Below are 25652 nucleotides of genomic sequence, written 5' to 3' on the forward strand. Positions count from 1 at the left end.
TGGGCTCTCAGCGCCCCGCCCCAGGACCGCGGAAGTCAGAAGGAAGAGACTGGGGGGTGGGGGGGGGCAGGCAGCCCCGGACCTGCCCTGCGGTGCCCGGCCCCCGCAGCGTGGCCGCCTCACCCTCCCGCAGCAGTGGTGCCGCCGCCGCGCGCCCTCGCCCCGCGCTAATGCGATCTGGAGAGACCCGGGCGGGCGGCGGGCAGTCTGGCCCGAGCATCCCGGGCGGCGCTGATGGATGGTCCCCTGACAGTAATCGCAGAATGAGGACACGCTGGCGACGTTCTCGCCAGAGGCCCGCTCTTTGGCGAGCCCAGGAGTCCCTCCCTCCGCAACATCAGCCTCCCAGGCTGTCTCACAGCCACTGGGCGGTGGGAAGGCCTTGGGCTTGGGTTCAGGGGTTCAGGGCAGGGCGGTGGCCTTTCCTGCCCTGGGCTCTCTCAAGACTGGTTTCTGAGTTTTTGTTATTTGTTTTCTTCCTTTCTTCCTTCCTTTCTATGTTTTTATTTTTACTACTTATTTATGTATTTTTTATTTTAAAAAATATTTATTTATTTATTCCCTTTTGTTGCCCTTGTTGTTTTATTGTTGTAGTTATTGTCGATGTCGTTGTTGTTGGATAGGACAGAGAGCAATGGAGAGAGGAGGGGAAGACAGAGAGGGGGAGAGAAAGACAGACACCTGCAGACCCCCTGCTTCACCACCTGTGAAGCGACTCCCTTGCAGGTGGGGAGCTGGGGGCTCTAACCGAGACCCTTACACCAGTCCTTAAGCCGTCCTTGGGCTTTGTGCCACCTGCGCTTAACCCACTTACTATTTATGTTTTGGATAAATGCAGAGCTAAATTGAGAGGGGAGGAGGAGGAAGAGGAGATAGAAAGGGAAAGAGAAAGGGGGGCAGGCAGTGGCGCACCTGGTTAAGTGCTCACATTACAGTCCACAAGGACCCAGATTCAAGCCCCTGGTCCCCACCTGCAGGGGAAAAGCTTCACAAGTGGTGAAGCAGGTATCTCTCTGTCTCTCTCCCACTCTATTACCCCCCAATCTCTCTCTGTCTCTATCCAATAATAAATAAAAATAAAAAGGGAAAGAGAGAGGCACCCACACTACTGCTTCGCCATCTGGGGGCAGTCTTCATGCACAGTAATGTGTGCATTTAACCGGATAGGCCACTACCTGGCCCCAAGTTTTTCATTTTTTATTGGGGGATTAATGGTTTACAGTCAACAATAAAATACAGTAACAAAAAAATAAAATACTGTAGTTTGTATATGTATAACACTTCTCAGTTTTTCACATAACAATTCAACCCCCTCTTGGCCCTTTGAGAGGGAAGGAGCAGATAGGGACAGAGAAAGAGAGACACCTCCAGCACTTCTTCACTGTTCATGATGCTTGCCCCTGCAGCTGGGGGCTGGGGACTTGAATCTCAGGCCTTGCGCATGGTAACATGTGCACTCAACCAGCTGTGCCACTGCCCAGCCCCGCCCTTTCAAAATTTTTTTCATTCTTTTCTTTGTTTTTTTTTAAATATTTATTTATTTATTTACTCCCTTTTGTTGCCCTTGTTGTTTTATTGTTGTAGTTATTGTTGATGTTATTGTTGTTGGGTAGGACAGAGAATAATGGAGAGAGGAGGGGAAAACAGAAAGGGGAAGAGAAAGATAAACACCTACAGACCTACTTCACTGCTTGTGAAGCAACTCTCCTGCAGGTGGGGAACGTGGGGAACCGGGTCTCGAACTGGGATCCTTAAGCTGGTCCTTGTGCTTTGTGCCACCTGTGCTTAACTCGCTGTGCTACTGCCTGACTCCCTTCTTTCTTTCTTTTTCTTTTCTTTTTTTCTCCTTCCTTCCTTTCTTTTTCTCCTCCTCCTCCTCCTCCTCCTCCTCTTCTTCTTCTTCTTCTTCTTCTTCTTCCTCCTCCTCCTCCTCCTCCTCCTCCTCCTCCTCCTCCTCTTCCTCCTCCTCCTCCTCCTTTTTTCTTATTGCTGGGACTTTTTTCTTATTGCTGCCTGCACTACAAATCCACTGCTCCTGGAGGCTATTTTTTTCTTCAGTTGCCCTTGTTTTTTTATTGTTGTTCTTGTTATCATTGTTGTTATCGCTGTCATTGTTGTTGGATAGGACAGAGAGAAATGGAGAGGGGAGGGGAAGACAGAGAGGGGGAGAGACAAAGACAGACACCTGCAGACCTGCTTCACCGCCTGTGAAGCGAGTCCCCTGCAGGTTTGGGGGTGGTCTGGAAGCTAGATCTTCACATCAGCCCTCGCACTTTGCACTGTGTGCGCTTATCCCATTGTGCCAATGCCCGGTCCTCTCCATTCTCTTTTCACCGGAACACTGCTTAGTTCTGGTTTATGGTGGTCACAGGGATTGAACCTGTGACCTTGGAGCCTAGGCAGGAAAATCTTTCGCATAACTACCATGCTAGCTCCCTAGTTAGATTTCTGTTTTAGAATCATGCTTGAATCGTGCTTGAATCACTGCTTCTGTGATTCTGAGCCAGCTACTTATCTTCCTTCTTAAGTCTCAGTTTCCCCTTCTTGTTAATGGGAAACAGTGGTCTTTTGTAAGCCTGGATGGAGTGTTCGCAGCAAAGGATAGAATACTGAGAAACTCCTCATGATCCCCTAAAGAGAAATAGATCTTCCCTTTCAGCTCACAGTGTTGAGAATAGTGTGCACGAAGCTGAATGAGAGCCAGATGAGTGCTCTGGGCTGTCTACTCAACATCTGAACAGAAGACAGGGTGCTATCAGTATTGCTTCTATGTCATTAAGGACAAGCGCATCCAAGAAGGTGATTCTCCAAGAAGGGAAGGCCTCAAGACTCTCTCCACCCTCCTGAAGCCCGCCTCCTGTCGCCCCGTGGACCCCTCCACCATGGGGTGAGGTGGGCTAAAGGGGGTGGGGCCTGACAATTGTCAAACTCCTGGCCCCCTGGCAGGTAAGACAGCTTTTAGCCTCTCTCTCATCTACCCCAGGGGAATCCCTGCTGGGCACAGAGCCTGTGGAAGGGGTGGGAGGCCAGGGCCCAGGACCAATTACAATTCTGAGAGCACACCCAGACACCTTCTCACTGCCTTTTAACCTTTCTCTCTTGTCAGAAGCCAAATTGAGTTAGTCGAGTTTTTATTTAATTCCCGAAATGGAGTCATAATCTGTTTAGTGTCCCCCACCCCTCAATCCTGAGTACTGAAGTGTGTGTGGGTGGGGGGTGCGGAGGGAGGAGTTAATGAGAGCAGCCTGTGGTTTACAGAGAACCTTCGCATACACTTACCTTCCAGTGAGATTAAAGAGCAGGTAACACCATGGCCCTGAGTGCCACTGGGGGGGCAGTGGTGACAAGAGTGATGATGGCTAGGGTTTACTGGACATCTAACTTATGGCAGTACTGAGTGAGGTGCTGTACTCAGTTCTCACTTAATTCTAATTACCTTCCAGGTAAGTACTACTGATATTCCCAATTTACAGAAAAAGAAACTGACACTTTGAGCAGCAAAGAAGCTTATATCTTATCATTCAGATATTAATAAGATCAAACTCGAGACTACAGATTACAGAGTCTATATTCTTTTTTATAGATTTATTCATGAGAGAGAGGGAGAGAGAGAGAGAGAGAAACAGCATAACTCTGGCACATGCAATGCCAAGGATTAAACTCAAGACCTCATGCTTGAGAGTCCAGTGCTCTATTAACTGTGCCAATCTCAGACTGCCAGAGCCTATGACCTCAAACATGTGTCCATGTGACTCTCAGCAAGATACTTAACTCCTACATGCCCCATTGCCCTCATCTGCAAAACACAGATTACAGATAGGGATAAATGGGGATGAGAGTGTTTTGTAGACATCTGTTGTTGCTAGATGAGAAAATTTCCCCATGTGTCAACAACTATAATATAGACCACTAACCTTCCAATAAAATGATAAAATAAATAAATAATAGTAATACAGGCACCTGATAGTGTGTCTGTTGACTAAATGAGATAAGGCATTCCTCTACTGCTAGGAAGTACCTGACTGTTTAAGTGCTCTAAGCATTGGGTTGAGTTAGGCAAAGAAAAAGATGCAATGCCATGTAGTGGGAAGACTCCTTCTTAAAAACTTTGTGTAAGTGTTGGATAGAGACAGAGAAGTCAAGAGGGAAGGAAGAGATAGAGAAGGAAAGAGAGAGAGAGAGAGAGATACCTGCAGCCCTGCTTCACTGTTCATGAAGCTTCCTTCCTGCAGATAGGGATCAGGGGTTTGAACCTGGGTCCTGAAAATTGCAACATGTGCAGTCAACGAGACGCACCACTGCCCATCCCACAACGGGCTAAGTCCTAATTATAAAGTGCTACAACTCGTACCAGTGGTTATCACACACACTTATTGAGCACAGGCAAACCCATCACGGAAAGATAGCTAGCTACATCTGTTTTACAGATGAAAAAGCTGAGCCTCAGAAGGAGTAAGTAACCCAAGTCCACTGGTTAATGAATGGCAGAAGGGAGCTTGTGTTCAAACATCTGGCCCTTGGGTCCCGCAGCCTGCCGCCCCAGTGCTCTTAGGGTCACAGGAGGTCAGAGCTGAGGACAGCAAGCCCAAGTCACACCTGGAGACCCACTTTGCGCCAGGTGGGCATTGTTTCCCTAAGGAAGCTGGAGGAAAAGTCAATAAAGAGCCTGCTGAAAGGCTTCCTCCCGCCACCAAAGCCAGTGCAGAACCACCCCTACTGTCAGCCCCACCCCACCTCCTCTCTTCCCTCCCTCTGAGCTCATGTTTGTGGCCATTAAATCCAAGAGGTGAAAGTCTGAACCAGGCATGAAATATTTATCAGTTAATTACAATATGCAGATTCTGTTCCTGGGGGTGATTTATCTTTTTGGAAATATAGGAAAAGATCCTGGAAACTTGTATCCTAATTGCTTGGCCTATAATTGTAGCAACCAGGTAGAAGCTACATTTACCATGAAGCACCACATTTTCCCACTTGCTGCCTCTGCCACGGGTGGTCTGGGGACCGACCATACACTTCTCTGATGAGAGCGGGGCCTCTAAGACACCAATCTCCATCTCCCTGCCCATCTCCCTGTCTCCTCTTTTTTCAAAAGATTTTTATATTTATTTTTTTTCCTTTTGTTGCCCTTGTATTCTTATTGTTGTTGCAGTTATTGTTGTCGTCATTGTTGGATAGGACAGAGAGAAATGGAGAGAAAAGGGGAAAACAGAGAGGGGGAGAGAAAGACAGACACCTGCAGACCTGCTTCACGGATTGTGAAGTGACTCCCCTGCAGGTGGGGAGCCGGGGACTCAAATCGGGATCCTTACACCGGTCCTTGGGCTTTGCGCCACGTGCGCTTAACCTGCTGCGCTACCACCCGAATCTCTCCCCCCGCCCCCCGTCTCCCTTATGGGTGGCCCCTAGCTATATCCCAACAGGTGTAGCAAATAAAAAGTATGAGACTGAGGCCTGGTGGTGTGATGTTACAGTATGCAAGGACCTGGGTTCAAGCTCCCAGTTCCCACCTGCAAGGGGGAAAATGCACAAGTAGTAAAGCACACTACAGGTATCTCGCTGTTTCTCTCTCCCTTTATCTTCCCCTCTAATTTATCTGTCTTTATCCAAAATAAATAAATAAACAAGAAAAGGACAGCATTCCTGGAAGTCCTGAGATCTCAAGAGAAGCTAATTTCAAGTGATACCTTCCGCCTTGGAGGGACCAGCCCACATTGAGAGGCAGCTGCAGTTACACATCTGTCCTCTCCCCACCTTTGCTCACACTTGGAAGAAGGGCAGAAGGGACAAGCTCTCCTCACCTCATGTATGTGTTCAAAGGCCCATACTTCAGGCCATAGGAGCATATTCACTTTCTGAGATTTTTAAAAGATGCGGGGGGGGGGGGCAGCTCAAAGGGGAGGAGATGCCCCTGGCTGTGCCTGAGACCCAGGTCCAAACCTGGGACTACACAGCAGGCGCTAGGACACTAGGGAGATTCCAGTGCTGTATCCTCCCCCCAGCACCCTTTCTCTCTCTTCAAAAAAGATTTATTTAATGAGAGAGGGAGTGAGAGAAAGAGGGAGAGCATCACTCAGGCATGTGTAGTTGCCAGGAATCAAACTCAGGGCCTCAAGCTTGCAAGTGCTATGATTTACCACTGAGCCATCTCCTCAGCCACTGTTTCTCTCTTCTATTTGAATGAAAAAGCAGCCCACAGTGGTGAAATCACACATAGATGAAACCTGCACCATACTGTTTTCTTTTTCTTTCTTCTTCTTCTTTTTTTTGGAAGAAAGAAATTCAGATGCCTGGGTATTGTATTATTCCAAACCAACCATGATGCTATCTGTCCCTGCACTAAACTAACCACATAAGAATTTCTGAAAGTAGGATCCAGGCCTCAGTCCTTTTAAGAAAGCCCCCAGGAGCTGGGCAGTGGTACAGCAGGTTAAGCGCACATGGGTGTAAGGATCCGGGTTCGAGCTCCCGGCTCCCCACCTGCAAGGGGTTCACTTCACAGGTGGTGAAGCAAGTCTGCAGGGTCTGTCTTTCTCTTCCCCCTCTGTCTTCCCTTCCTCTCTCAATTTCTCTCTGTCCTGTCCAACAACAACGACATCAACAACAACTACAACGATGACGACAATAAACAAAAAGGGTAAATAAATAAATAAATAAATAAATAAAAGGAAAAAAGTCAACAAGGGCAACAAAAGGGAAAATTAAAAAAAAAAAAAGCCTCCAAGGTGATTCCAATGTGAAGCAGAGGCTGAGAACCTTTTGGGCTAATAAAGAGTATGCTTTCCAAGTAAAAGGGTCTACTTACCTGTTAATTTTTGTCATTTCCAGGTGCTGGAAGAGGTAATTCCTTCACTTTTATTGGAATTTGAAGAAAGTCCTTTGCTTTCCTAACATTGAAGCTCTGAATGTTAATAACCATTTGTCAAGTCCCTGTGGAGTGCCCCAGTATAGGCGAAACAACTGAGGTCTGTGGGTGTGTCCATTTCATGGATGGCTCTGAGAGGCTGAGTCATTTGCCTCAGACTGAATAACTAGAAGATGACAGACCTGGTGGCCGGGAGGTAGCACAGTGGCTAGAATGCTGGGCTATGAAGCGTGAGGTTTCAAATTCAATTCCCAGTATTGTATATGCTAAAGTAATGCTCTGGTTCTCTCTTTCTCTCATAAATAAAAAGGAAGGAAGGTAAGAAGGAAAGAGAGAGAGGGAAAGACAAAGAAGGAAAGAAAAGAGAAAAGAAAAGAGAAGAGAAGAGAAAAGGGAGGGGAGGGGAGGGGAGGGGAAGAAGGAAGGGAAGGGAAGGGAAGGGAAGGGAAGGGAAGGGAAGGGAAGGGAAGGGAAGGGAAGGGAAGGGAAGGGAAGGGAAGGGAAGGGAAGGGAAGGGAAGGAAAGGAAAGGAAAGGAAAGGAAAGGAAAGGAAAGGAAAGGAAAGGAAAGGAAAGGAAAGGAAAGGAAAGGAAAGGAAAGGAAAGGAAAGGAAAGGAAAGGAAATTGGAGGCCGGGAGCCTGGCAGCAGCGGCGGGAAGATGGTGGCGGCCACTGCACAGCGGGCCTGCAGGGGAGCAACTGCGCAGCGAGCAGCTGACCAAGAAGGACGTCAAGTTTCTGCAGGACCACACTTCAGACTCATGTCCTGCAGAACATAAGTTGTCAGAAAACATTAAAAATGTGACCAAGACAGCTAACAAGGACCATTTGGTTACAGCCTATAACCATCTTTTTGAAACGGCGTTTCAAGGGAACTGAAAGTATAAGTGTCTGAACAGGTGGAAAACGTGAAGCTTCCTGAAGACAAAACCAAACTGGAAGAGACTGTGGAGGAGGATCCACCAAAATATACAAAATCTATACTTAAAAATGGAGATAAGACCAACTTTCCAAAGAAGGGAGAACATGTTGTTCACTGTTGGTATACAGTAACACTACAGGACAGGACCATCTTTGATACTCATATTCAAACAAGTTCAAGAAGAAAAGTGCCAAGCCTTAAAGTTTTCAGGTTGGAATAGGCAAAGCAATCAGATGAAGGACTCTTGACTATGAGTACAGGAGAAAAGACTCGACTGGAAATCGAACCAGAATGGGCTTACAGAAAGAAAGGTCAACCTGATGCCAAAATTCCACCAAATGCAAAACTGATTTTTGAAGTGGAATAAGCGGGTACAGACTGAAACAGCAGTGCTTCAGATCTAAAGATTTCAGCAACAACAAAAGATGGTCTTTAAGAAACTTCTGATTAAGGGGAGAGTCAACTGGAAAGTTCAAGAAGTTAAAATTATTTACTTGATCCATTTTTTAAAAATTTATTCCCTTTTGTTGCCCTTGTTGTATTGTTGTAGTTATTATTGTTGTTGTTGTTGGATAGGACAGAGAGAAATGGAGAGAGGAGGGGAAGACAGAGAGTGGGTGAGAAAGATACTGGGACTCGGTGCCTGTACTGTGAATCCACTGCTCCTGGAGGCTATTTTTTCCCTTTTGTTGCCCTTGTTATGTTGTAGTTATTGTTGTTATTGATGTCGTCATTGTTGTCTAGGACAGAGAGAAATGGAGAGAGGAGGGAAAGACAGAAAGGGGGAGAGAAAGATAGATACTAATCCACAGCTCCTAGAGACTTTTTCAAAAAATTTATTTGTGGGAGTCGGGCGGTGGCTCAGTGGGTTAAGCGTACATGGTACAAAGCACAAGGACCAGCATAAGAATCCCAGTTCGAGCCCTGGCTCTCCACCTGCAGGAGAGTCAATTCACAGGCGGTGAAGCAGGTCTACAGGTATCTATCTTTCTCTCCCCCTTTCTGTCGTTCCCTTCTCTCTCCATTTCTCTCTGTCCTAGACAACAACGACAACATCAATAACAACAATAATTACAACATAACAAGGGCAACAAAAGGGAAAAAATAGCCTCCAGGAGCAGTGGATTCACAGTACAGGCACCGAGTCCCAGCAATAACCCTGGAGACAAAAAGAAGGAGGAGGAGGAGGAGGAGGAGGAGGAGAAAGGGGAGGAAGAAGAAGAAGAAGGAGGAGGAGGAGGAGGGGGAGAAGGAGAAGAAGAAAGAGGAAGGAAGGAAGGAAGGAAGAAAGGAAGGAAGGAAGGAAGGAAGGAAGGAAAGAAGGAAAGGAAGGAAGGAAGGAAGGAAGGAAGGAAGGAAGGAAGAAAGAAAGAAAGAAAGAAAGAAAGAAAGAAAGAAAGAAAGAAAAGAAAATTGCAGATCTGGGCCAGGTGGTGGCGCACCTGGTTGAGTATACATGTTATAATGCACAAGGACCCAGGTTCGAGCCCCCAGCCCCCACCTGAAGGGGGAAATTTTGCAAGTGGTGAAGCAGGTCTGCAGGTGTCTCTCTGTCTCTCTTCCTCTCTATCTCCCCCTTCCCTCTCAATTTCTGACTGTCTCTATCCAACAAATAAATAAGGATAAAAAAAAAGATTATTTTAAAAATAAGAAAAGAAAATTGCAGATCTGGGATATGATTTTTAAATTTTATTTATTTATTTATTTATTTATTTATTTATTGGGGGACTAATGGTTTCTAGTAAAATATAATAGTTTATACATGTATAACATTTCCACACATCAATACAACACCTACTAGGTCCTCCTCTGCCATCATATTCCAGGACCTGAACTTTCCCAGCCCCCCAACCACCCCAGTCTTTGACTTGGGTGCAGCACACCAACTCCAGGCCAAGTTCTGCTTAGTGTTTTCCCTTCTGATCTTGTTTTTCAACTTCTGCCTATGAGTGAGATCATGGGACATGATTTTTTAAACTGATACTGCTTTTTTTTTTTCTATCCAGGGTTATCACTGTGGTTGGGTGCCTACATAGCTCCACCATTCCCTATAGTGCTATCTCTGTCTCTCTCTGTCTCTCTCTTTCTTATATTTATTTATTAATGAGAACCAGAGCATCACCCTGTCACATGATGCCAGGGACCACATGCTTGCAAGTCTGATGCTTTACCACTGTACCACATCCTAGGCCACACATTTCCTTCTTTTTTTTTTTTTTTTCCTCCAGGGTTATTGCTGGGCTCAGTGCCTGCACCATGAATCTACCGCTCTTGGAGGCCATTTTTCCCCCTCTTGTTGCTCTTGTTGTTGTAGCCTCGTTGTGGTTATTACTATTACCATTGTTGATGTTGTTTGTTGTTGGATAGGACAGAGAGAAATGGAGAGAGGAGGGGAAGACAGAGGGGGAGAGAAAGATAGACACCTGCAGACCTGCTTCACCGCCTGTGAAGTGACTCCCCTGCAGGTGGGGAGCCGGGGGCTCGAACCAGGTTCCTTACGCCGGTCCTTGCGCCACGTGCGCTTAACCCACTGAGCCACCGCCCGATCCCCCCCCCTTTTTTTTTTAATAGAGATCAGATATAGAGTGAGAGTGAGAGCAGGAGGAGAGAGGGGGGAGAGAGAGGGAGGGAGAGCAGCAGATACTTCAGCACTGCTTGGCCACTTGTGAAGCTTCTCTCCTGCAGGTGGGTACTGGGGGCTCGAACCCAGGTCCTCAGGCATGGTAAATATGTACATTATATTGAATGAGCTACCACCTGGCCTCTCCAACTCGTGCTTTTCACTAGTGTGCCCCACCACCTCCTGGGCCCTCACAGCTAGTCCAGAAAGGATTCAGAGGTAGTGTGTGTAAGGACTGGGAAGCAGCCTGGGAGGGGAGTGGGAAGAGATGCCAGGAAAGGGGGAGAAAGGGTAGAGCATGGAGGACAGGGTCAGGGTGCATGGAGAGGTGGCAGGGGTGAGCCGTGGTGCCCGAAGGGAGGCATGGTGAGGGAGTGGGGCAGAGGCTATAGGGGAAGCTGGGGAGTGAGGTGCAGGACGGGAGCTGGCAGCAGGATGAGGGGTACCCATCCTGGGTTGGGTGGCTGGGGGTGGGGGGACCTGTGTCAGAGGAGAGGGGTCTTTGTGAGGCAGGCAGGCAGCGGGAGGAATGCCCGCCATGAATACTAAGGGCAAGCAGGAGAGAAAGGGCCAGAGGGGGCTGGGTGATGTTGAGCGGCTGGGGTGATTAATGGGGGTGAACTGAGGGTGAAACACAAGCCCTCCGAAGGGAGATGGGGAGTGGTTGTCCGAGAACAACAGTGCTCTGTTCAGGGAGAAAGCCAATGTCCAGAGGAAGGACAGAGGGGAGCACCTCGGGCACTGGTGCTCAGCCCCTTTTCCCAACGTTTCTTGATTTGCTATCAAACAGTAAATTAAATCAGACTCACCAACTCCAGCCTCCCCAACACACACACATACACACACTTGGCTCAGGGGCTTCCTCCTGGCTTGGGTTGGGGGGAGACCTCAGGGTGTCTGGGTGGCTCAGGAGAAGAGCAAGTGAGGTTTGGGGGTGTGAAGGTGGTTAAGATGGACTCCATGGACAGCTCCAAGTGGGGGCACAAAGGGGTGACTGTTGGCTTACCTCCCGCCACCCAAGTATAGGACCTAGATGGAAGTGTAGGGAAGCTGGGCCACTGAGTGTCTTCTGGAAGGTGGCTTAGTGCTTGGAGTAGCTTTGAGGAGGAAGAACCATTCTTCCAGGAGAGCTGGGGGACAGAGGAGGGACTTTGAGGGGTGGTAGTAGTGGCCTTGGTGCCCCTCTTCATGTCCTCCCCATCTTATTCTGGGGTTTCCTGCTAGGAGCTGCTTAGGCCTCCCTGCCAGCATCTCTCAGAGAGGAAGCAGGAGAAGGAAACTGCCTCTCCACATGGGGGGATTGAGCTGCAGGCAGGGGTGCAGATGGAATTCATCTTCTGGGATGGAAGCAATCCTCTCCCTTCTGGGATGTTACACATACTACCTCCCTGCCCAGAAGCCTTTGAGGGTGTGCTGTATCCTACAGCAGTGGGGGAAGGGAAGTCTGGAAAAGGAGGCAGGGGTCCTTCAGGGGTTCCTAGAGGGTTGAGGGGGACCAGCATCTCCTTAGGCATCAGGCCCTGATGCGAGATCTCAGGGCTCTGTACCTGGGAGACTTAGCTTCCTGCCTTGGTCCACAGAGCTTGGCCAAGCTGCTTCCCATGTGGAGTCCTGCCTCCACACCCCCATCCCAGCTTTCCCACCCTTGGAGGAGCCAAACTTCAAAGCACAGAGAAATCTGAAGCCAGTGGGAAGTACTTTGCTGAGTGCAAAGAGTCTGTGAGGCACCACCACTCTATTTGACTGGACATAGGGGCTGAGTTCAAGGATGACCATCCAGAGAGTCTGGGCTTCTCCGTGCTTCATACAGGAGGCCAGGGTTAAGAGAGGCTGCACAGGACAGGGGTGTAGGGGATAAACAAGCCCACTGGAGAGCAATGGTCACAACCAAGTCTTAGTTATGAATTAATAATTTATATTATTCCCAACGCAGATAAGCACCAGCCCACGGACATTATTTCTCAAGGAGGGATATAGTTGGTAGGGGTGGGGGGTTGGAGGGCATCTAGAGGGGAACTTGAATGCTGCCATTATTTGCGGAGTCCTTGCTTCCCGACTCAAATTGGAAGAGACTCCTCAGCTGTTTCTGCTAGCAGCTACCTGCCCCCAGCGTCTAAGCACAGTGCAGAACCATCTCTGTCCTCCCCAAGACCAGGGCCCCGTCCCAGCTGCAGTGATCTCACACCCTGGATTTCCTGGGCCTCTCTTTTCTCTGCTGCCTGTTCTGCCATTTCACTGCAGGGTGATCCTGCAGAATGGGCTGCAGCTGGGTGTTCCAGGCAGTGCTGTTCATCTTCCTGGCTCCTTTCCTCCCTTCTCAAGGGCATGGCCTTGGAGCCCTTGTGCCCCACTGTATCTGGGAGGAAAGGAGACAAGGATGCTGTCGGTGGTGGGAGGTGGGTTTCAGAGGTTGACTTTGACGTGGTGAGACAATGTCTACACGGCATGAGATATGGAGGGGTCCCTAGACAGGACTAGGGAGGCATGAAGCAGATCTAACTTTCTGCTAGTCTCCTCAATCCCAAATGCCCAGTTCAGGAGATTTAAAACTATCTAGGGGCCTGGTGGTGGTGCGCTCAGTTGAGTGCACAAAAGCAAGGACCTGGGTTCAAGCTCTCGGTCCCCACCTGCAAAAACATGGCTTCACAAGTAGTGAAGCAGTGCTGCAGGTTTCTTATCGCCCTCCCCCCCCCCTTTTTTTTTTTACCAGAGCACTACTAAGCTCTGGTTTGTGGTGGTACAGGGGATTGAACCTGGAACTTCAGAGCCTCAGACATGAGAGTCTCTTTGCATACCATTGTGCTATCTATTCCCCCTCCCTTTCTATCTCCCCATTCCATCTCCGTTACTCTATCCAATAAAGAAATAAATACATAATGGTCATGCAAACAACTCTCATGCCTGAGGCTCCAAAGTCCCAGGTTTAGTCCCCTGCACCACCATAAACCATAGCCAAACAGTGCTCTGATAGTAAATAAACAAACAAATAAAACAATGAATAAATAAATAAATAAATCTATCCTAAAGAAGCCGCAGAGGCTCAGCTGGCATAGGACAGGACTTGTATGCCTGAGGTTACTGACATGATCCCTGGCATTAACTGTATGTACTCAAGTATGTACTTCATGCTGTCTGTCATAATATTCTATGTGTCGTATGAGATAAGTAAAAAAAGTATTTTAAAAAATATATTTCAAGGGGTCGGGCAGTAGCGCAGCGGGTTAAGTGCATGCAGCACAAAGTGTAAGGACTGGCATAAGGATCCTGGTTTGAGCCCCTGGCTCCCCACCTGCAGGGCGGGTCCCTTCACAGGTGGTGAAGCAGGTCTACAGGTATCTGTCTTTCTCTCCCCCCTCTGTCTCTCCTCCTCTCTCAATTTCTCTTTGTCTATCCAGCAACAACAGCAATGACAACAATAATAATAATGACAGCAACAAGGATAACGATAAGGGGGGAACAAAATGGGGGAAATGGCCTCCAGGAGCAGTGGATTCATAGTGTAGGCACCGAGCCCCAGCAATAAACCTAGAGGCAAAAAATTATATATATTTCAGAGCATGGTAGATAGCATAATGGTTATGCAAAGAGACTAATGCCTGAGGTTTCAAAGTCCCAGGTCAATCCATTGCACTACCATAAACCAGAGCTGAGCAGTGCTCTGGTAAAAAAACAAAAACAAAAACAAAACACTGTTTTTTTCTTTATTAATTGGATAAAGGGGGCCAGGGGGCCAGGGGGCCAGGGGGCCAGGGGGCCAGGTGGTGGCACACCTGGGTTAAGCACACTACAGTGCACAAGGACCCAGGGTCAAGTCCCTGGCCCCCACTTGCAGGGGGAAAGCTTCGGGAGTGATGAAGCAGGGCTGCAGGTGTCTCTCTCCTTCTCTATCTCCCCCACCCTCTCAATTTCTCTGTCTTTATCCAGAGAGAGAGAGAGAGGAAGGGAGGAGAGAGGGGAAAAGAAAAAGAGACACACCTACAGCACTGCTTCACTGTTTGTGCAGCTTTCCCTCTGCAGGTGGGGACCAGAGGTTTGGACCTGGGTCCATGAGCATGGTAACATGTGCGCTCAACCAGGTGCAGTACAACCTGGCCCAGTAAAAGAAAACAACCACAAGGAACCTTCAACAGTCACTCAGACCCTAGCTCTAGGAAATTATCCCCCTCAGATGATCTGACAAAAAAAACTCTTGAGGGGGTCGGACGGTAGTGCAGTGGGTTAAGCACGTGGCACAAAGCTCAAGCACTGGCTTAAGGATCCCGGTTGGAGCCTGCAGCTCCCCACCTGCAGGGGAGTCCCTTCACAGGTGGTGAAGCAGGTCTGCAAGTGTCTATCTTTCTCTCCCCCCCCCCGTCTTCCCCTCCTCTCTCCATTTATTTCTGTCCTGTCCAACATGAACGACATCAACAACAACAATAATAACCACAACAAGGGCAACAAAAGAGGGGAAAAAATGGCCTCCAGGAGCAGTGGATTCATGGTGCTGGCACCTAAGGCCCAGCAATAACGAGGCAAAATAAAAAATAAAAATAAAGATCCATGCCCATCTTTTCTACCATGGTACCACATTCTTCCAAATAGTAGGAGGAAGAGGGAGCAGGCCATGAGCATTGGGAAAAAATTTTTTTTCAAGGTTATCACTGGGGCTTGGTGTCTACACTATGAATCCACTGCTCCTGGCGGTCATTTTTCCATTGTTGTTGCTGTTATTATTATTGTTGTTGCAGCTATTATTATTATTGTTGCTGCTGCTGCTGCTGTTGGATAGGATAGAGAAACTGAGAGAGAAGAGGGGATAGAGAGAGGGAGAGAAAGACAGACACCTGCAGACCTGCTTCACTGCTTGTGAAGCGACCCCCCTGCAGGTGGGGAGCTGGGTACTCAAACAGGTATCTTTGCTCAACCCAGTGCACCACTGCCCAGCCCCCTGAGGGAATGATTTTTCTTTTTCAAGCCCAGTTCCACCACTTTCGCCTCGGCCTTGTCTTCTGTGACAGTGTGTATCAAGCTGGATCTATATGGCAAAGGGGCCCCAAAATACCTTCCCCAAATCTGTACCTACAAGGGGATATTTGAGAAGCTGCCCCCTGGGCTGCCAAGGTGGGCAGTTGTCCCAGACTATGGAGAACCTACATCCCATCCTTCAACCCGGTTCTCTCTTCACAGGCATTTTGGTCTCAAGAAGCAGAGAGAGGGGCCAGGTAGTGAGGTACCTGGTTGAGTACACATGTTAGAATGCACAAGGACCCAGGTTCAAGACCCCAGTTCCAACCTGAAGGGGACAAAGCTTCACGAGTAGTGAAGCAGTGCTGCAGGTGTCTCTCTATCTCTATCTCTCCCTTCCTCTCAATCTCTGGCTATTTCTTTTTTAAAAATATTTATTTATTTATATATTCCCTTTTGTTGTCTTTGTTGTTTTACTGTTGTAGTTATTGTTGTTGTTACTGATGTTGTCATTGTTGGACAGGACAGAGAGAAATGGAAAGAGGAGGGGAAGGAACAGAGGGGGAGAGAAAGACACCTGCAGACCCATGAATCGATTCCCCCGCTGGTGGGAAGCCCATGGCTCCAAGGGGGGGGGGGGTTCTTACATGGTCCTTGCGCTTTGGGTGGTCCACGTGGCCTTAACCCATTGCGCTACCACCGGCCTCCCTCTCTGGCTGTTTCTATCCAATAAACAAAGATAATAAAAATTTTAAAAGAAAATATTTTTTAAAAAAAAGCAGAGAGGGGAGTTGGGCGGTACTGCAGCGGATTAAGCCCATGTGGCGCAAAGTGCAAGGATAGGTATAAGGATCCAAGTTCTAGCCCCCGGCTCCCCACCTGCAGGGGAGTCGCTTCACAAGTGGTGAAGCAGGTCTGCAGGTGTCTATCTTTCTCTCACCCTCTCTGTCTTCCCCTCCTCGCTCCATTTCTCTCTGTCCTATCCAAGAATGACGATGACATCAATAATAATAATGACTACAACAATAAAAACAACAAGGGCAACAAAAGGGAATAAATAAATAAATATTAAAAAAGAATACTTAAAAAACAGTTTTAAAAAATCAGAGAGAGAGAGAAAAGAAAGAGATGCAGAAAGTCAAGAGAGACAGGGAGTGAAAAAAGCACTAAAAGCTTCCTTCAAGGAGGTGGGGACTAGTCAAACACAAGGCAAAGGGCAGTGCACTATCCAGGTGAGTTATTTGCTGGCCCAAGAATCCTTAATTTTATTTACTTTAAACAGAGCACTGCTCAGCTCTGGCTTATAGTGGTGCTGGGGACTGAACCTGGGACTCAGGAGCCTCAGTTATGGAAGTCTTTTCACATAGCCATTGTGCTATCTCCCTGGTCCTCAAGAGGAGCATTTTTTAAAAGTGCAAGCCAGTATATCCATATAACTATGGAAGAAGGAGGGTTTTGTGTGTGTGTGTGTATGTGTGTGTGTGTGTGTATGTCACTGTTGTTGGTCTCCAAAAATGAGATCTTCAAACTCCTTTCCAAGCTCCTCCTATTCCCTCCCCCCTCCCCAACACACCTCTCCAACCCTACTACAAAATAACCCTAAGTGTTGAGAAGGACAAACTTTTTTTTTGATCTACCATATTTTCCCACCTGCAACCCTTGTCCCCTTCCACCCCCCCCCAATTTTTTTTCTCTTTCCTGAGCTCCGCTCTTCGCTTCTTTAAAAAAAAAAAAAAAAAAAACGAAGAAGAAGGAATTTTCAATAGTCCCACTTGTCAAGCGAAGACCATCTTTTAACCTTCAACAGCAGCGAAAGCCGTGTGAACTCTCGGTGAACCAAGATTGAAGTCATAAATCACGCGTACAAAGGCGGCTGCGGAGGCTGGCGCGGGCTGCTGCACCTTTAACGCTTTCTGGGGCTGACAGGCGGCGGCCCAGCTAAAGTTCACAGCGGCGGGGAGGGGGCGGCCTCCCTCCCCTCCCCCGCGACCCGCCCGCCCGGCCCAGCAGCCTCTGCCCGCGAGAAGGCTCCGGGCTGACGGGGAGGGGGGGCGGGGGGGGGTTGCATTTTCTCTGCAGCCGGCCAGCCCCACTTCTCCAACCTGGCCGTTTACACTCCCACCCCTCCTTCCGCTGGCTTTATTTACACCTACAGGGACTCAGTAATTGAGCTTGTTTTGCGTCTGGCATTTTCTACGGGACCCCAAGAGATGGACTTTCCATTCTGCTTTCTCCCTCTAGAACTGGTATCCTTCATCTCTGTCTCTACAGCCCCAATTATACAGATCCTTGGGGTTCCGATAAAATCTGAGTCATTGGAACCTGGAACACCTGGCTAAAACAGGCCAATTAATAGGGTTTTTGTTTTGTTTTGTTTTTGTCTGTGTCTGTGTCTCTTTCTCTTTCTTTTTTTCCTCTCTCTCTCTCTCTCTCTTCTTTTTTTCTTCCTTTCTCTCGCTCTCTTTCTTTCTCCTTTGACTAAGAGGGCTGCAGTCAGCTTCTCCCACTGGGGTTCCCACTGGAGGACCCAACTACAGAACAAGAGAAACTTTCAACAAGGCTGAGCTGAGCTCTCCAGGCCTCTGGACTCTGCTTTTCCTTGGCCTCTGCCCTTTCACCTCCTCTTCTCTGATTTTCCCCTCTTTCCCCTCACTGTCTTCCCTTAGGTTTCATTGAAGCTCAGCAACTCCACTTGCATAACCCCCCCCCCCCTTGGAAAGCAGGAACCTGATGGCCCAGTGGCCCCAGGCTTACGGCTAGGACACAACCTGGCCTGCCACCCACTGAGCCTCCTCTCCCTGCCTTGGGCCCACCTGCAGGTGTGTGCCTGCCTGCCTGCCTGCCAGGGAAGCCAACTAAATGGGGCCTTGGTGGATCTTCTCCAGACCCCTGGGCTTGCTCCAGAAACTTTGGAGGATGAGTACACCCAGACCCACTCCCCCAAATCCCTGACTGCCTAATCCGATATGACAAAAGCCATGATGGATTTGGTATATGTTAATTCACAATGCCCTTTCCTCCAGAATTTAACTATAAGTTAATACACACCGGAAACCACGCGCATACACGCTCGTTAATGGGCTTAGGTATTAGCGAGTCCTAACGATGCATACAAATGTGCTCTGAGCTCAGTAGGCCCCTCAAGATTTATGGGCCTGGAGCTCTCTGAAGCTGTAAACAAGGAGAAAAAAAGAGAAAGCGAGAAAGACTAAGGGAAAGAGAGGCCTGATGAGGCCTGCCAGGTTGTGGGAGCAAAAGAGGATTTCTGTAAGAGGGGGGTTCTTGGTGACTTGGCTTCCCTAGCAGCTCAGGGTGTGTGGGTTTGGGCTTGAGTATGGGTGGTGCTGGGCCTCCTTGTTGTATGTGGGAAGGGCAAGGCGCCCTCCTCCCAAGAGCACAGTGGGGGGGAGGCTGTCTGGCCACAGCAGGCAGGCATCTGTAGGCATGGGTGTCAGTGTGAGCATGGCCTAGTGTGTGTGTGTGTGTGTGTGTGTGTGTGTGTGTGTGTGTGTGCGCGCGCGCGCTCACAGGCACGCCTGAGAAGCAGGCCTCCCTCTGGGCTTGGCCTCTGTCCCCTGGACCCTGAGAACAAAGCTCTAACAACAATCATCATAACAATAAATAATAAATAGCGGTTAAAGCAGTCCTTAACAGTCCCTCCCTAGCAGGGTAACAATGAAATGCAAGAGGAGGTATTTGGAGCAGTGGACGGGAGCACTGGAGCAATTGGTACCTGAAGGTAGAATAAGAAGGAAGAATAAGGAAGGAAGGAGGGAAGGAAGGAAAGAAGAGAAGCAGGGAGGGGAAGGAAGGGTGCTCTCTTGCTCTTGGGGGTCAGGGTTGGGCAACCCCCTGTCCCCAAACAAGGTTCTAAAATCAGGAGGGAGAGCCGGGAGGCTGCTATTTTCAGCTTTTGCGCAGTGCCATCAGAGGAGGGACCCCACAAATGGGGGTGGCTACAGGCCTGGGGAAACTCTCTGGGTGCCCCTGTTCTAAAGAGAAGGCCAGATGTGCAGGGTCAAGCGGAGGGACAGATGGAAGAGACCAGGACCACAGCCTGGATCCCAGGCAGGGCAGAGGCTGCCAGCGGAGAAGACTAACTGCCGACGCCGGCAGCCAGCTGCGGGTGACCCAAGTAGAACACTTCTAGCCCGGAGCAGAACAGGGTGAGCCGGCCAGGAAACTTCCCTTCTTGGGATCTCTCAAAGCAGCAGCAGCTGCAGCCCAGGGAGGGGGTGAGCCTCCGTTGAATTGTCCTATGCAGGCCTGGAGCAGGCTAGATATTCATAACGGAAGAGAAGACTGCGTTTCCTGGCTCCATCCACACCGACCTTCCTCTCTCCAGGTACAGTTTTTTCCCCATGATTTTATCGATTCATTGATTAGTGGGGAGAAGAGAGTCAGAGGCATATGGACAGAACCTTGGGTGGAGAGAAAGCAGCCTCAGTTTCGGATCTAACGAAATTCCCTCCTTTAAAAAAAAATGCATCAAAAAAAAAATCCAAGGGGGCCAATATAAAAACGCAAATCAGACAACTTTAAAAAGAGAGAGAAAGAAAGAAAAGAAAACCACCACCCTAACAGACGGACTTGGGAACTTTGAAAAGAGGTGAAGTCACAAACCTTTTCAGAGGTTTGGGTTCTTTTTCAACAGCCGGAGACCCGTTTGGTCTGCACAGCGCCAGAGCAACGCGAGCGCGCTCACCAGCCACGCCGAGATACTTCTTTTGAGAAGCGAGCGATGGGGTGAGCGCACTTCGAAAGGCAAACCCGGGGCATCAGCGCATTTGGAAACCACCAGGAGGACACCGCGATAACCAATCGCACGAAATAACAAACGAAATAAAATAAAAAGCGTGCAGAGTGGCGAGCGCCAGGGGCTCGGAGCAGGCCCAGGACTCGGGTTCCAGGAGCGAGCGGCCTGGCTGCTGACTGCGGACCAGCTCGGCCACCCAGCGGGCCCCCTTCACTCCCCTGCAGGCATCCGTCTGTCCCTGGCTCTGGAGCCCGCTGGAGGCTTCCCTGGGCTTAGGGTTTGGGGCCAGAGTGGCTCAAGCCAGACTCGCCTGATTTTTCTCCCAGGCCTCTCCACTTGAACGGCCTCACAGCTCCCAGAAACTGATGGAACCGGCTTCTGGACTGGCCCCTCACACTCAATTCCTGAGTGGTTTCTCAAAGTCCTGCAAGCCACCACCACCCCCAACACACACACCAACCTTCCCGGACACCCCTAGCCCCTCCATCTGTGTGACATTTCAGAACTTCTTACAGAGAAGAGAAAAAAAGGACGGGCTTCTTCCAGCGTGTTTACATGCAGCTCTCCTGCCCTTTTACAGCCGGGAGAGTTTATTTATAACTCCCGAGATCGCTCTCTATGTGTGGAGCCACTGGCAGGCTATTGGCAGGCTGATGCCTAGAAAATATTGCTCTGTCTCTAACCATACCTAAATGTGCTGTGGTTCTATTTACAGATTTATACCCGAGGAAAATAATTATTTCCATTGTATTTGTGCATATACAATAGTTATAGCAGCAGATTTATATATGGGAAAATATACGGCACTCTTACAGCCATCCAGCTTCCTAGACATTTGATACCCTGAAAGACTGATATTTCTAAGCAGCCATAGAGATAAATGTATATCATTGGAATTACGTATCCGGAGATATATATTTATTGACTGTGATATAGAGTAGTTAGAGCATTTACTTAGAGCCGTATATGGCCAGGGAGATATTTCTATATTATTATCACTATATATAGGCATATCTATTTATAACTACATAGTTATAAAAATAAGCATAAGTAATTATAGTCCTATATGTGCATGCTGCTATCTCTCTGGAGAGTTATAGACACTTGCAAATATAACTCTACAGAGATATGTATGTATATAAGGGTGTAATTACCTCATGATGTGTGTATGTTGGGGATTAGACCAGTCTATCTCTGCATAGACAGATTTATTTGAAGGGGATTGGAGGGCGTAAGCCTGGTTCATGCAAATATTTTCAGAGGGCTGACTGGCAAGCTGTCCCTGGCCCTCTAAGCAACTAGCAGGGATTCTTTAGTCATGGAAAGACGAGTGAAAGAAGGGTGGACAGAGCAGAGGATGCCTGAAGAAGAAGAGGGTGGTTAGGGCTTTGCTGGAGCCAAGCAGAGTGAGAGGAAGGGGGATACACAGTGGCAGCCACCCAGGAGAAGAACCGATTTTATGAGTGGCTGGTGCAGAAGGGCCTGGGTTTGTCTGAAGAGAGTCAAGGCTTTGAACAGAGCTTCAGTCCAGAGACACTGCCGCAAAGGAGATTCCTTTCAGCTTGCTGCTGCCTCTAGAGTACAAAGGTCAGCTGCCCATTCAGGCCCTCCCTCAATTCTGAGCTTCAGGGGTAAAGAGGTGGTTTAGGAGAAGAAGCAGACTGCCACCACCACTGGCTGGCAGTGGGGCCAGGAGAGCCAGGTGATGTGGCCAACCTCACGTGGGGTGAGGTTCAGTGAGGCCTCCAGAGCCAGGAAATAGGAGAAAGGCAGGGCTGCTTTCACCTGTAACAGCTGGGGCCTTGGGTTGGGAGCCTGCAGGATGGAGGGGTAAGTTTTTGAGTTCTAGGAGCCCTTTCTTCATCCCGTCTCTGAGGCCTTGGGCTCGGGGACTTATTTCTGCTCCAGTAGGTCACTCCTTTTCAATTGCTTTCCAAATTGGGGTTCCTGCTGCTCGCCTGGTACAGAGGAAGTCCAGCTTCCTAGCCAGCCTGCACTGGGCTTTTATGGGGCTGAATTTGACTTGCAGGAGCAGGGAAACTCTAGGCCTCAAGTCCTACCTCCACACTCTCCCTCCAGTTCCCTTCCAGGTATGATACACACACACACACAGACACACACACACACACACACACACACACACACACACACACACACACACTCGAGTATGATAGGGTTCACAATTCCCCACCACCACCTACAAATGGGGTGGAGGTGGGGTGGGGCAAAGACAGCCCTCCGCCAGCTCTTCCTTTCTCTCTAGACAAGTAAGTCAGTCTCAGCATCTTTACTCAGGCTAGCCCGCTTTCCAGCTATCTAGGGTGCAAGGAAGGCCCAGGAGACCACCAGGCTGCGGTTAAATGCCAAGTGCCACACTCCATACACCCTTGCCCTGGGGTTGGAACTCTTCCATTTAGGGGTTTTCTCTGCCACCTGGCTTAGAGGGGTCAGGGGTCACACATTACAGGCCTATAGAGGGAAGCTTAAGGGCAGTCAAGTCAAAGAGCCTTTTGTAGAAGGAGTCTCACCCTCAGTGGCTGGCTACCACCACAAGGCATCCCTGTAGGTACCTGGAGAGGAGGCCCAACTGGGAAGCACTTGGGAGCTGGTAGCAGCAGACTCTGGTAGGGCAGTGGTTGGCACCCAAGGGCAGAACAGCCTGGTTTGAGATGAGGGGTGAGGTTCAGTGAGGCCTCCAGAGCCAGGAAATAGGGGAAAGGCAGAGCTGCTTCAGCCACCCCAGCGTGCCTCTGCTCCCCCTCAGCCTCCCCTCTCCCCAGATTCCTCTGAGCAAAAGACAGCTAAACCAGGGGGAGGCCTGCCCTAGAAGGGATCTGCCTGTTGGACTGAATCATTCAGAAAAGAACCATGGCTCAGACCATCAGAAATACACAAGTAAAACAAAAATAAATCATAGGATCACAGAGTACCCGCTCTCTAGGTCTCAACCTTGCTGGAGAGAGATTACTGAAAGGACTAGAATCACTGTTTAAGAAACTCACATTTTTTTCTGACCTAATAATAACCCCAGTTGGGGAAGTATATATATATATATCCTATTTATTATATATATATTTCTTTTTCCAGCCTTTCCACCACCACCCCTTTTGGTCTCTGTAAAGTAGTTCCTCAAAGGACAAACCATTGTGTCATCATATGGGGTAGGGGGTGAGACAGGTTTGGAACAGGTTTGGAGAGAGTGAGGACCGGGGTCTGCTTGGCCTTTCCTCTCATCCACCAAGACTTGGAGCTGGAGGACTCTCTTTTCCTCCCCCAATACTGGAGCCCACCCGCTTTCTCAGAGGAAAGGCCACAGGAGCTGGGGTGGCCATTTACATATGTTTGCCTGGGCAGGGCAGGGCCGGGCCAGGTGTCCGGGCTCCCATGGGGGACAGTAAGCAGGAAGGGTGTCCTGGTAAACCTCAGGACATCTGAATCTCAGATCATGGTCATTTCTGGCCCAAAGATGGGAAAGGAGGGGACACTGGTCACAGGTTGTTGAGCCTAAAATCTGGGCCCCTTTACCTGGACTGGAAGGGCTCCTTTGAGAAGCCAGTCATTCTCCCAGGCAAAATGCATGTGTGTGTGTGTGTGTGTGTGTGTGTGTGTGTGTGTGTGTACAGGCACACACACACACACACACACACACACACACACACAGTCACCAGTATTGCTTGGGCTATAGGGTTCCAGAAGCCCATGATTCCTGGGTCAAGTAACCCCTTACATATATTCCCCTTTTCTTTCTCTCTGACCCCTCTCCAGCGGTCTGCCTTCAGTTTTGCTTGAGAATCTGGGGGGTCCTGGGGGAAGCTTTTGATTAAGCCTCTTCCTTTCACCCCTGCACTACAACAAGACTGCAAGCCTGCTCTCCTGCAGAGACCGGAGGGAGAGCAGCAGTTCACAGCAGCTTGGTGTGTGTTGCTCAATTACTCCATTCATGGGGGGGGGGGGGGTCTAGGGCCTCACTGGCAGCAGTGCAGGTCTGGCTGGAGGGGGACCCATTCTCATCTCTAGTGGAAACTTGGAGGCAAAGAGCAAGTTGCAATTGCTATAATAATAGTCATAATAATAACAATAATAATTTATTTAGCATATCATTAGATGTGTATTTACTGTCTTCTCTCTGCTTTTTAACAAGTGTCTCCTAAGGAATTCTCACAACACCCAAGGGAAACAATAATAAGCTAATTACCACCCTCATCTCCTGCTCCTCCTCCCAACCACACAGTGCCCCCACCCCCAGAGATGAGCAGCTATGGGGGAAGAGTCCTGTCTGTGCTCTACACCTGCTCAGCACACTGTCTCCACTCAGGTGCTCCTCCTCGCCCACTCTGGGTTTTGTTTTGTTTCATTTTGTTTTCCCATCCCTATTAGGAAATGTTTCCACATAATTTGGAGGTGGAAAATTTGGTGAGAGGAGCAGCAAAATTTGGCGGCACTAAGATTGTTTCCCTGACATTATAGCAACATTTGGGATGACATGCTTGGGGCCAAATTCTCTCTCCTCTGTGGTTTGTTTGGGGATGGAGACCACCTGCACTGGGTGAAGAGACAGGCCAGGTTAGGGGGCTCGTGCCACCAGGATGCCATAGCGCCTAAATCAAGCAGAGTAGTGTGGCCTGCACATTGTTCAGGTCAGAACTCAGAGCTGCCAGGCCCACGTGTCTCTTTAGAAAGAAGAAGAAAAATAATAAAGGATGGGGGGAATATGTGTATGCAAATTAATATATACATACATATTCACACACATAATTTTTCCTGAGTGACTAGCCATGACAATGGTTATACTTAAAAATATATATATATTAGGACCGGAGTAAGGATCCTGGCTCGTCCCCGGCTCCCCATCTGCAGGGGAGTCACTTCACAGGCAGTGAAGCAGGTCTGCAGGTGTCTATCTTTCTCTCCCCCTCTCCATCTTCCCCTCCTCTCTCCATTTCTCTCTGTCCTATCCAACAATGACAACAGTAACAACTACAACAACAAGGGAAACACAAGGGAATATATAAATAAGTAAATATTTTTTTAAAAAAATATTAAATATTTTTAAATAGTAAATATTTTTTTATATTTATTTTATTTATTCCCTTTTGTTGCCCTTGTTGTTTTATTGTTGTAGTTATTATTGTTGTTGTCGTTGTTGGATAGGACAGAGAGAAATGGAGAGAGGAGGGGAAGACAGAGAGGAGGAGAGAAAGATAGACACCTACAGACCTGCTTCACTGCTTGTGAAGCGACTCCCCTGCACGTGGGGAGCCGGGGTTCAAACCGGAATCCTTATGCCGGTCGTTGTGCTTTGCGCCACCTGCGCTTAACCTGCTGCGCTACAGCCCGACTCCCAAATAGTAAATATTTTTTTAAAAAAATTAGGAGGCTGGGTGGTAGTGTACCTGGTTAAGTGCACACATTACCATCTGCAAGGACCTGGATTCAAGCCCTGGCCCCAACCTGCAGTGAAGGGAAACAGTGCTGCTGGTGTCTCTCTTCCTCTGCCTCTCCCCTTTCCCTCTTGACTTCTCTGTCTCTATCCATTAAAGTAAAA

The 25652-nt window shown here is 48.7% G+C and overlaps 1 protein-coding gene and 1 long non-coding RNA gene across 2 annotated transcripts in view; one reads left to right on the forward strand and one right to left on the reverse strand.

The window, feature by feature from the left end:
• Positions 1-23941, reverse strand: part of LOC132539498 (uncharacterized) — a 41481-nt gene extending 17540 nt beyond the window's left edge. The window contains exon 1 of the long non-coding RNA XR_009550830.1: positions 23444-23941. This is a non-coding gene — a long non-coding RNA (uncharacterized LOC132539498). The remainder of the gene's footprint in view (positions 1-23443) is intronic.
• On the forward strand, positions 171-8408 carry LOC103109258 (FKBP prolyl isomerase 3). The gene is given in 6 exon segments (XM_060193372.1): positions 171-307; positions 7546-7725; positions 7727-7750; positions 7752-7960; positions 7963-8017; positions 8019-8408. Coding segments are annotated over 6 exon segments (741 nt in total). The 3' UTR covers positions 8155-8408.
• Positions 23942-25652: the final 1711 nt, after the last annotated feature.

This window comes from Erinaceus europaeus, chromosome 7 (assembly GCF_950295315.1).
Source record: "Erinaceus europaeus chromosome 7, mEriEur2.1, whole genome shotgun sequence".
NCBI classification, from domain to species: Eukaryota; Metazoa; Chordata; class Mammalia; order Eulipotyphla; family Erinaceidae; genus Erinaceus; species Erinaceus europaeus.